Raw genomic sequence first — 12,647 nt, 5'->3', positions numbered from 1 at the left:
ATCTTAAACCTATCATCTTTAGTCCAGATGAATTTCAAGAGAATGTCACACATTTGCACTTCTAAAAGTTTCCCTTTTCTGTAATTTTGTCTGAAATACCAAAACAGATCTATTTTATTTTTAGAGCAGTTGCAAGCCTACTACCAGGTACTTCCAGAGTTTGCAAGGTGATGGAAAGTATTCCACGCGTTGGGCCAGAATACCTTCTATACCTTAACCATGACTAAGAAATCAGGAATATAACACAGGCTCTTGTATTTCTTTGTCCCCCACACATTCTGACTTCTGTGGTGATTCCTGCCACCCGTCCCCCTGATTCCTTATGCCTACACCGTTGTTAATCCTAATTCACCAGAGCTTGAGTCCTAACACAAGAACTGAAATCAATTTCTGAAACTGGTGATCAATCCTGGCATCGAGGTTTCCCGTTTGTTAACAGGCTATAATGTTATTTGGTCTGGCATCACTGAAATGCTTACATGCAGAAGATTTTAATCAGCTTTCTAACTTATTTCCAGTTTAGAGACTAGCCCCATCACAGATACAGATCTTGCAAAACGCACAGTTTTCCAAAGGTCATACTCCGTTGTTGCCTCAGAATATGACAAGCAGCATTCCATTCTTCCTGCACGAGTCAAGGCTGTCCCCAGAAGAAGAGTGAACAGTGGAGATGCTGGTAATGTTACAGAATAATATACTCCCTCTTTTTATCTTTTTGGTAATTTTCCCTTCCAGTGTCTGTGCTGTTTTTCTGCATAGAATTAGAATGCTGTTTGGATTAAGCCTGGGATTTAAATAGTTATTTAGACAAAGAGAAGGATTTATGCAGTTCTGAGTGAATTTGTTTGTTTTTAGCATTTGTTCCAACAATAGACAACTACCCCCTGATATATCTATTGTCCCTCATATGCTGGCATGATGGACTTTTGCTTCAAAAACAAAAATCCAAAGAATTTGAGGTGCTTGGAATTAATCACACTATTTTTGTACCTCTGCTGTAACCCACATTTACAAGTGCACTTCACAAAATGGCTTTGTAATCTGTTAAGCATTGGTGCTGATGGCATGTCAACTTTTTTGTTTCCATTGGATCAGAATTGTAAATGAACACCCAGAATGATACAGAATTGAAGTCTGAAATCCAAGTGGTTTTCAGAGCATAGTTTGTCCAAAATGTATCCTTGCATGGCATCAGTCCACAGCGTGAAATTATTGAGTACCAGAGCAGAACATTTGTACAGTTTCTGTTTTTTTTAAACTAATATACTAACATTTGCATAGGTGTGGAACAAAAGTTTAACCATCTAATGTGCACATATTTTTATGCTTTTAAATAGAAGTGGGGTCCTCTCTCCTGAGACATCCATCTCCTGAACTTTCTCGGTTAATCTCCGCCCACAGCTCTCTTTCCAAAGGAGAGAGAAATTTCCAGTGGCCTGTTCTGGCATTTGTAATCCAACATCATGACTTGGAAGGACTTGAAATTGCAATGAAACAAGCTTTAAGAAAATCAGCATGCCGGGTTTTTGCTATGGAGGTATTTAATGCTTTAATTAATTAACATCAGTGTTATTCTCCTGTAATGGTATTGCTAGTCAAGAACACATCTGTGTTACTCTTCTTATGACAAAGCATGAGACCATCAGGAATGTGTTCCAGTATATTTTGAATAGAATTTATTCCTGCAGCCTCCACTCTCTGCTTGTATTTATTACGTTTGTTTATTAAAAGATTTATATCTAGCTTTTCTTTTTGGCTCAAGCCATGACATAAGATCCTCAGAGGATATGGTATGAGTAGCAAAAAAATAGTGGAGGGAAAAAGCAGTCTGAAGGAGGGGAGGGCGATGGGAAGGGAAGGGGTTCAGAAAGTCCTATCATAGAATTGAGAGAAGAAAGCACTCTGCGGAGTGAAAAGAAAAATCCATGGTCACTGTGATGACCCAGCATTTTAGAATTGCAGACTAAATGTGGCTTAATGTATTGTTGAAGGCTTTCAAGGACGGATTCAACTGGTTTGGGTGGGTTTTCCAGGCTGTGTGGCTGTGGTCTGGTGGATCTTGTTCCTAACGTTTCCCTGCATCTGTGGCTGGCATCTTCAGAGGTGTATCACAGAGAGAAGTCTGTTATAAGGGAAGTCTGGACACAGTTTATAACAGACTTCCCTCTGTGATGCAGATGAAACGTTAGGAACAAGATCCATCAGACCACGGCCACGCAGCCCGGAAAACCCACCAGAACCAGCTAAAAGTGGTTTGTCTGTCCCTGTCCTACCATCTTTAGTGCATAATTAATTAGAATGGTTGTGACAAAGAGTGAGGGGACACTTTGCTTCTCAATAATGCATGGGGGTCAGATCATCTGTAGCATTTTATCTGCCCCAACCCCATTCTGTTTTCTGAATTATTATCATCGAGGGTGAGCAGCTGCCATCCATTGCTCCTTTCTTGGACTGTGTTAGATTTACCAACTTATCTGGAATGACTCCATTGATGTCAGTAGTTTTAAGGTACACTCTGCATAGCTTTGCCATGTAAGATGCCCTGTTATCTAGAATGCCATTTCTTTTCCATTCTTTTCCATTTCCTTTACCTTAGCAGTGTTTATATAATTGTCAGCATCTTGCACCTTTTCTTTAATGATAAGTCCAATTAATAGCCATGTATAGAACTCATTCCAATCATCAGTGGATCAGACCATTTCTATCTTAGGCGATCTATTCAGCTCCGTGTGGATTTTAGGTGATGAACTGCCTTTCAGATCCACCTTTAAATCCATTCCCGTTAATTATCTTTTTGTTTTCCTTATTGCTTCCAACCTCAGCCAGTTAACTGCAGAAACCCATGGGAATATGTATTGAAGGGAATATGCAGAATCCATATAAGGGCAGTTTTCTGTCTTGCTACAACGAACTGTCCAATCTGCACTTACTTTTGACAAAATATCATTTTACCTTGTAAAATGTGACAGCTTTTCTTGAACTTTCCCTCTGTTCCACTTTCATTTGCAGGCTTTTAATTGGCTTCTCTGTAACGTCATTCAAACAACATCTCTCCATGATATTCTGTGGCATTTTGTGGCTTCTCTGACTCCTGCTCCAGTAGAGCCAGAGGAAGAGGAGGATGAGGAGAACAAAGCAAATAAGGAAAATGCAGAACAGGTAAGTAGGGACAACATTTGCAAGGTCCTCACTATTCATCTCCATATAGTGTGTGCTGCTGTGATCTGTTTAGAATTATTCATTAATATGTAGTTTTAGAAAATATAGCAATTAGTATTATCCAGTTTTTAGCATAGTCCATGAAGGAGTACTTTTCATCTGAAGTTCCAGAAATTGGTATTGATCTCAAAAGAAGTAATGTAGCAGGACTGATGAATTGAGTAAGAAGGAAAAAATATAAATGATGTTTTCCCATATTTAATAAGATTTGAAGGCTCCCTATAATGGACTATTTGTGGTTTGAATTTTCAGGGTCTTCTTTAGGCATTCTTTTTCTCTAGTAATCACTATACTTAGGATATTTCAATTGCAAATTATTTTTCAAGAGTGCCATGGGTTTCTGCTTCGGAGATGATAGGATACAAATCAATTATTATAAATTTTTGTGCCTTCTTTTTGTAAGGATCCCCATTATCCACTTGGCAATAATTAAGACAAAGACCCATGCAATTCAGTGAAATCAAATGGGGGAAAAAAGCATTTTCCCCCAGTTTTCTGTTTATCAGAAGAACAAAGGTTCCCCTTTGCAGTCAGGTCAAACAGCTGTTCACCCATTCCTCCTTGAATTTATCAGCCAACACCCATCATGATCTAAACAGGATGGATACATCTTGGCAATTTCAAAATCAGTGTGAATGTTTATAGTAATGTAATTAAATCTACATTCCAATTTATTCTGAGACTTGGGAAGATAATTGAAAAGGCTTCTTATAGGAAGTGCAGACTGTAAGCCTGTGTTTATGCAGAGCTACTGAATCTTTGTTTAAAAGGACAGTGAACTATAACACATTGTTTAAATGTGCAGGAAAAGGATACCAGAGTCTGTGAACATCCACTATCTGACATAGTGATTGCTGGTGAAGCAGCACATCCTTTACCCCACACATTCCACCGATTGCTCCAGACGATCTCTGACCTCATGATGTCCCTCCCCAGTGGAAGTTCATTGCAACAGATGGCTCTGAGGTATGTCCTGCTTGTACAACAGCTCTTCCATTGCAGGAGTATACTACCAGGAGTGGAGTGGAGTTGTAGGGTACGTTCCAGAAAACCACTGAAACTGTTGTGCAGCAAGCAAGCAATCTTCGTGGCTTCAGTGTAACACATTGGGACTGTCTTTCTATGATCATATAAACTCTCATGATGTTTGCATGGATTGTTTTGAATTGAAGAAAGTGATTTTTTTTCAGATGCTGGAGCCTCAAATTCAAGCAGTCAGACCACCAGTTCCTTCACCAGAGCAATGTCTTTCACCACATTAACAACATCCTGTCCAAATCTGATGATGGAGATAGTGAAGAAAGTTTTAGCATCAGCGTACAGTCAGGGTTTGAAGTTATGAGCCAGGCAAGTCTTACCTTCAAATATCATCAAACTTGTAAATAAGTATATGGAGGAGAGTATAAATATATAGCCATCTGCATACAACCACTGAAAGTATAATTTGATGAAATAATTTGTATTCACAGGTGCTTTTTTTCCCCCTTCTAATTATTCAGAAATCTTAGTTTGGTAGCTTCAGGTAGATTCACCTGGTCCTGGTCCACTCTATGACAGTGTTAATAGGAGAGCCTCTATGTCAGTTCTTTAAAGGAAACTGAAAAGTCTTTAAAAATTCACCATTTTTCCCCATTCATTATATTTTCCTTACTTTGTTACCTTGCTTATATTCTACTTAGGCAGCAGTGGCGTAGTGGCTAAGAGCAGGTGCACTCTGATCTGGAGGAACCCACCTTTGATTCCCAGCTCTGCCACTTGAGTTGTGGAGGCTTATCTGGGGAATTCAGATTAGCCTATACACTCCCACACACACCAGCTGGGTGACCTTGGGCTAGTCACAGCTTTTGAGAGCTCTCTCAGCCCCACCTACCTCACAGGGTGTTTGTTGTGAGGGGGGAAGTGCAAGGAGATTGTAAGCCCCTTTGAGTCTCCTACAGGAGAGAAAGGGGGGATATAAATCCAAACTCTTCTTCTTCTTAAAATTGTCATGTGCACATTTAAGTGAAAAAGGAGAGGGGTAAACTAAAGGGAGAAAAACACTCCACACCGTTTATTTCTCTTCTTTGTCTAGCATGACAAACATGTCTAGCTTTTTTCATTATGAATTTTACCTTTCTCTGTATGTCCAATGGAGTGCATGTTCATCCTGCCCTTGCTCCATGCTGCTTGAGGCAGTGTGCACAGGTCTCCCTTCCCCATTTTACTCTCACAGCAACCTTGTAAGGTAGGTTAGACTGTGTGGGTGACTGGTCACACAGTGAACTTCATGGGTTTGTGTATAGTAGTAACTGGTATTTGTTGACTTTTATTGCCTCTTTGACTCTGAAACATCATTCTTTTGGTAGGAATCCTGTATAGTGGTTTGTTTAAAAGACCTGACCAGCATCGTTGATATTAAAACATCAAGCCGACCTGCCATGATCGGCAGCTTGACAGATGGATCAACTGAAACCTTCTGGGAATCAGGAGATGAAGATAAAAACAAGACTAAAAATATCACGATTAACTGTGTCAAAGGAATCAATGCTCGTTATGTGTCTGTTCATGTTGACAACTCACGGGATCTTGGGGTAGGATTTCAACCCAATTCTGTTAAAGCAAAAAATATTAGAGCTTACATTTTTTCCTCTGGAAAGTTCAAGATAGCATAGCAGGATTCTTAAAATAAAAGATTTGGTAAAGAAGGATTGGATAATTCACTTACTAGTGAGGGACAACTTCATGCGTTGATTATGTTTGAGCTCACAGGTGCCAATGGGAAAGACAGTTTTAGATGATTTAAATCTCCAACAAAATGCTATGCTGCATGCAACAAAAATGCTGAAATCTACAGATACGTCAAGTCCTGAGCAAAACAGTTTACTTTTTATCTTTTGCCAGGTGTTTTTCCACTGTTAGCTTTCCTTAGTTCTCAATAAAAAGGGACTTTTATTCATGTAGTTTATTTTACTCTGAATCAGATAGTTTTAAAGCACTTGACTTTTTTCTTGTTGGCAGAACAAAGTTACTTCAATGACTTTTTTAACTGGCAAAACAGTAGAAGATCTTTGCAGAATAAAACAGGTAAGTAACTGAGCCTTTTATTTCCTATAGGAGTGGCATGTATCCGAAGGTTTATGAGATGCTTGTTTTACAAGTCACTCTTCTTAAATGAACACAAGACCTCTTTGCTTGTTTTCTGTACTATGCCAATGGAGGAAACAACGTGGGGAAAGAATGGATATCTGTCCTTCATTTATATTTAGTTTCATGTCCCTTATCCACTGCCTATAGGTTATTGTATAGGTCAGGGATTTCTGGACATTCCTAGCTCTCCAGCCCTGTAGAAGAAATGGTTATCTTTTCATGGTACATCATATATAAGTTTATAATTTGTTTACATAGTCCAGTGTTGGAATTGGACCTTGATTTGACGTTAAATCTGTGGAGATAGCTGTTCACACATGCATCCCTTGACTTGATGCTACAGCTGGTGAATGATGAACAAGTATGTGTGAATCTCCCAACTCCCCGATACCCATAGATGGAATGTTCGCCAGTTCTTCTGTAATTCACTTATTTTAATCATCTCTCCAGTCAGCTGTACTGTATATAATCTCCTTGGGGATTTATTCAGTTTCCCCACCCCTTACCTCACTAAAATTAATGTATAACTGAGCCAGCTTGAGGAACTGTGATGATTCCCCCATTTTCCTCTCCTGAGTTTGTTCTCAGAGGTGATCATGCTAGAGGATTTTCATAGTTCAGCCATCAAACAGTAGAATTTTATTAAACTCCTTAGAGCAGTGGTTCTCAACCTGTGGGTCGGGACTCCTTTGGGGGTCGAACGACACTTTCACAGGGGTCACCCAAGACTCTCTGCATCAGTGTTCTCCATCTGTAAAATGGATAAATATTAGGGTTGGGGGTCACCACAACATGAGGAACTGTATTAAAGGGTCACGGCATTAGGAAGGTTGAGAACCACTGCCTTAGGGGAACAGAATAAAGGTGGGTTGAACTTTGGTGAGAAGGAAAGAGGCATATGTTCTTAATAGTACAGCTCAGATGGCATCTAGCTGTTTGACAAGATTTCAGTTTTCTACAGATTTCTAAATTCTTTGAAATAAGATAGACTTTCTTGTTGTTATACAGCTTTGACTCAGAACCTGTCAGCAGTTCTGATTGAGTTCTGAATTCCACCCACTCTCAGCACAGGGTCTATGAGGAATTAACCCTTCATAGTCAGATTTTTTCCTTCCTCTGCATGCTCTTAGTTTTGAAGTAGCAACAGGGCTCAGGGTGGCAACAACAGTAAAAGATTACAAAATTAAAACAACAATAGAACAGAAATCAGCATTAAAACATTAAAACACTAACAGATGGCACTAAAAATTCACCCCCTACTACACCCATGGGAGGCTGGTGATGATAACTGTCAGGCCGGATAGCTAGATGGAAATGCCTGGTGGAAAACTCATTCAGGTCCTGCAGGGCTCTAATCTCATTGGGGAGCTTATTCCACCAGGCAGGGGGCAGGGCTGAGAAAGCTCTGACCCTCGTGGAAGCCACCTGGACCTCCTTTGGGCCAGGAATCTCCAGTAGGTTTCCCTCCGACGAGCACAGGACCTAATGGGGCAATACAGAGAGAGGTGGTCCCATAGGTGTGCAGGTCCAAGATTGCTCACAGCCTTAAATGTCAACACTAACACTTTCAACGTGATCCAGTACTCGGTCGGCAGCCAGTGGAGTTAGTACAGGACCGGAGTAATCCGGTCTCCACTTCGCACTCCAGAAAGGAGCCTGGCTGCCGCATGTTGGCTACCGCATGTTGGCTGCTGCATTTTGCAAAATTGAGTTTTTATATGCCATTTTCCTTAGGTACAGCACAAAATCTGCCCATAAAACCAGACCTTTTGCACCTGCTGCTTGTGTGTGTGTTTTCAGATCTGTGTGCTTCTGTTTGTATTCTCCAGGCTGACTTGGATTCAAGGCACATTGGCTGGGTAACAAGTGAACTTCCTGGAGGGGATAATCACATCATCAAAATTGAATTGAAAGGACCAGAGAACACCCTGAGAGTTAGGCAAGTGAAAGTGCTGGGATGGAAGGACGGAGAAAGCATCAAAATAGCCGGCCAGATCTCGGCAAGTGTAGCTCAGCAGAGGAACTGTGAAGCTGAAACCCTGCGAGTCTTCAGACTCATTACGTCTCAGGTGAGGCAATTCACATTGGGCACTGTATATCTGACCATTATCTGAAAGGTCAGGTAACAACCTTCATCTTGCTTAGAATTAAAGTCTGGACCTGCTTGGCTTAGGAGGCGACAGAGAACCAAATGAGTGCCACCCTGAATACTTTTAGGGAAAGGTAGAATGTAAAAATAGTGAAAGTGGCTTCTTAAAAAAATAAAACTTCCTTTTCTTGCTTCGAATCTTTGGTTAGTATAGCATTCTAAAAGGGACCATTGCTTCCACACTGTAAATTTTTTTGTTCTTAATGTTATCCATTGTTTGCATGCTTAAAAACACATTCTTTAGTCTTCAGCACCTTGATTTTCAATCTCATATTCTTGGAGTGGAGAATATGTCTGCCATGGTGGTGAACCTATGGCACTCCAGATGTTCATGGACTACAATTCCCATCAGCCTCTGCCAGCATGGCCAATTCGCTGGTGGGAATTGTAGTCCATGAATTGTAGTCCATGAACATCCAACCTGTAATAATCATGACCTTAGCTAGTGCTGATACGTTGTTTGCAGTAAAAATTGTGAAAGACCTGCTGATACTCAGTTCTGCTCTTGTAATATTAGAAATATCTCAATTGGTGAAATCAGAGTTCAGCAAACTTTTTATTATGAATAGTTCCTAAATATAAGGATGTTTCAGTGACAACCAAGAACAAGATTATTCATACCATAATATTCCTCATTACTATGTATGGATGTGAATGGAGGTAACGAGTCTGCCCTGGTTACATCAGTGGGGTTTGAACTTGAAACCCTTCCCTGGTTTTTTTTTCACTTCCCAGGGTCTCTAAAGATAATAACTCAAATATAGCTGGGAAAGAATTAATCTTCTTAGCTATACAGACAAATTTGTGCATATTAAATGGACTTTCCCAATTTGGTAGCGCTGGAGAGACAACCTTTGTTAGTAGGAAGGGGAGCAGTGTGATTGATTATATTTTAATATCTCCCAACCTTTTTGAATATGTAGGTGACTTCCAGGTATTGTTCCACCATTTAAGCGATCATCTGCCTCTTTCAGTTATACTTCAATTTAAAACTCTTCTTCATCCTCAGCCGGCAGTTGAAGGGAGTTCGCTAAATCACTTACTTCCCAGAGCTAGATGGTCTGAGGCATTGGAGTATAAAATTACACAGCTTCTCAGCTCCCATGAGCTGAAGCAATTGAGGCTGGATATGTTAAGTGTTTCCCTCCCAGAAGAGACGGTCTTAAAGCTTGATAATATCACAAAAAAAATCAAGGAATTAATCCAACAGCCTCAACACAAGATTATATCCTCGTCCAATAAATCTCCATGCAGGTTGGAATTCTGCTGTAGGAGTATGGCTATAAAACACTCACTGCGGGAAATTTATAAAAACTACAAAATCCAAAAAATGGGATAGCTTGCCCGCAATTTACTTTACATTAAAATCCCAATTAGCATCGCAATTGCGGACTAACCAACAAGAGGCAATTGATCAAAGTTGGAAAGCCCTGATTCAATCAATACAGGACAATGACTCCAGAAGATTTTGGAAAATAGTCACTGGTGGGCTTAGAGAGAATAGTAGCCTTCCTTCCAGCATCTCAAGAACGCAATGGTATGAGTATTTTTTAGAAACAATGGGGGAGGGCCAGAATCTTCATTCCTCTCTGGCCCAAGTGTTACCTTCTGATAACCCCTGGCCCCCAGTATCCCCCCTTGAGATTGGGAAACTTATAAGTCAACTTAAATGTGGTAAAGCTGCCGGCCCTGATACTCTTTTACCAGAGCTGTTTATAGTATTCAGGGAATGGTGGTCACCTATATTGGCACAATTGTTTAACACGGTTAACCTAACAGGTATAATCCCCACTGTGTGGAACTATTCAATTATCATCCCTATCTATAAGAAGGGGGGACCCTGCCAGTCCTCTTAATTATAGACCGATCAGTCTACTCTCAGTTCTGGGCAAACTCTATGCCAAATACCTCCTTGGGAAATTAACTGATTGGATTGTTGATAGAAATGTCATAGGGAGGGAACAGATTGGATTCCAAAGGGGCAAGTCAACCCTTGACCACTGCCTGGTGTTAAGCTGCTTGATAACCAAATACAAGAGGAAAAAGAGCCCCTTGTATGCAGCCTTTATCGATCTCCGGAGTGCATTTGATTCTATTAATAGAGAGACTTCTGGGAGGAAACTCAGTAGCCAAGGTATAGAGTCAAAGGTTGCTCGAATTAATCAAGATTCTGCACACAAATACTTACTGCCATGTGAGATGCAACATAAAGGGATTGTTAACCCCACAAATTCCAGTTACTAAAGGAGTGAAACAAGGCTGCATGTATTGGCCCCTACACTCTTTAAGCTCTTTATTAACGATCTAGCTTCCTCACTCAAGTGAGGCCCAAGTACATAGTCCAACTCTGGAGCTCAACTTCTATACCCCTGCTTCTGTTTGCCGATGATGCAGTTGTACTTTCACGACAAGAGTTGGATTAAGGAGAGCCCTAGAGCGTTGCATAGAATACTGCACACTCAGCGATTTGCAACTCAACCTAGATAAATCTAAAATTGTGGTATTTACCCATAAATGGAAAGCCACCATCTGGCGGGTAGGCCACAGTAGGTTTGAGCAGGTGCAGTCGTATAAATACCTAGGGCTCACCTACCATCATAGGGCCTCCTGGACATCTCATAGGAATCGGGCCATTTCCATCGCTAGATTAAGTACTTCAGCCATCATACGCTTCCTTTATGGGAAAGGCAGAGGATACATCCCTGCTGACATTGAGAGTATTTAATGCCAAAGTGAGCCAACAAATCCTTTATGGGATTCCCATCTGGATAGGGGCATGGAGCAGAGAGGTTGAAAGAATTCAGTCGCACTTTCTGTACAAAATCCTTGGCTTGCCCCATTCTGTCCCATATCTTGGTCCTGTGCTTAGAAACAGGTCAGCATCGACTGGAAACTCTGGCCTGGTGTCGAACATTCAAGTTTTGGGCCAGGATCTGTTTCAATCGAGATGAACGGGACTACACATCCCAGGGACGTACCATCCTCCACACAACCCAATGGTGGGCTAAAATCGAAGCCAAACTCAATGAGCTGGGTATTTCCTTAGAGGACCTGCTGATGCTAACAGAGCAGGAGGTCTATGGGGCTATCAAGAAGAGACTTTTGATAGAGAGTTCCAACAGATGCTAGAGGAAGCCAATAAAACCTGTTCCCCGATCTCTCTGGGAATACCGGTGGATAGGTTAATTGCAGCCCGGTACCTCTACCTCCTGGTTGAGGCCCGGTGCATAGAGCAATCACCTTAGCTAGGTGTAATGCTTTGCCCTCTTCCTTTAGCCAGGGACGTCATCTTGGTATTCCACACAAAGAAAGGAAATGCCCCTGTGGCATGGGTTCTGTGGAAACAGTATCTCATATGCTGTTGAATTGTTCCCTTTATGAGAAAGATAGGAAGAAGCATATAATCCCCTCCCTGTACGGAAGTGAAGGCATAACAGATGATCAGAAGGTTATATATCTTTTAAATAGCCACAACCTTGATCTGTTGGAAGCGGTGGCTAAATTTTTAAACGGTGTTATTTCAATGCGCTTGAAATTGTAAAACTTGTTTTAAATTTGTGATGTATATGCGGTTTATATGCCATTAAAGGTATTCGAAATCGATGGATGTGAAAGGTGGATAGTGAAGAAAGCTGGCAGGAAGAAAGCTGATTCATTTTCAGTGTTTGAAATGAGAGTTTTACAGACACAGTGAACCTCCAAAATGACAAATAAGGAAGTTCTGAACTACCTTTATCAAAGCAAGCCTGAATTCTCCTAGAAGTTGAAATGACTAAACTGAGGCTATTGTACTTTGGCTACATTATGAGAAAACAGGAGTCAGTGGAAGAGACAGGAAAAAGTGAAAGTGGGAGAAAAAGATGAAGACCCAAAAGAAGATGGATTGACTCCATCAGGGAAGCCACAACCCTCAGCTTGCAAGACCTGAGCAAAGCTGTTAACAATAGGATGTCTTGGAGGACATTATTCATAGGGTTTCAATAAGTTGGAAGCAATTTGAGAGCACTGTGTACACACATTCAGCTCAGGTATAACATGATTCAAAGGCTTTTAGCAGTTAGATATCATCAGCTGCAAATGGTGCATAGAAATATTTAACCCTGTAGTGCAGTGGTTTGAAAGGTGATCAGTAACAACTATGATGCATTGTCCT

At 40.8% G+C, this 12,647-nt stretch overlaps 1 protein-coding gene across 15 annotated transcripts in view; it reads left to right on the top strand.

Moving 5' to 3' along the window:
* Nucleotides 1-12,647, top strand: part of MYCBP2 (MYC binding protein 2) — a 187,214-nt gene that overhangs the window by 151,233 nt on the left and 23,334 nt on the right. For all 15 annotated transcript variants that reach the window (XM_048493684.1, XM_048493683.1, XM_048493685.1 and 12 more), the window contains 8 exons: nucleotides 519-676; nucleotides 1,338-1,537; nucleotides 3,010-3,159; nucleotides 4,025-4,185; nucleotides 4,410-4,566; nucleotides 5,565-5,789; nucleotides 6,217-6,282; nucleotides 8,175-8,414. In XM_048493684.1, the coding sequence (XP_048349641.1) occupies nucleotides 519-676; nucleotides 1,338-1,537; nucleotides 3,010-3,159; nucleotides 4,025-4,185; nucleotides 4,410-4,566; nucleotides 5,565-5,789; nucleotides 6,217-6,282; nucleotides 8,175-8,414 (1,357 nt within the window). The remainder of the gene's footprint in view (nucleotides 1-518; nucleotides 677-1,337; nucleotides 1,538-3,009; nucleotides 3,160-4,024; nucleotides 4,186-4,409; nucleotides 4,567-5,564; nucleotides 5,790-6,216; nucleotides 6,283-8,174; nucleotides 8,415-12,647) is intronic.

This window comes from Sphaerodactylus townsendi, linkage group LG04 (assembly GCF_021028975.2).
Source record: "Sphaerodactylus townsendi isolate TG3544 linkage group LG04, MPM_Stown_v2.3, whole genome shotgun sequence".
NCBI classification, from domain to species: Eukaryota; Metazoa; Chordata; class Lepidosauria; order Squamata; family Sphaerodactylidae; genus Sphaerodactylus; species Sphaerodactylus townsendi.
Note: the sequence above shows the minus strand (reverse complement) of the source record. Positions and strands in the feature narration are given on the sequence as shown.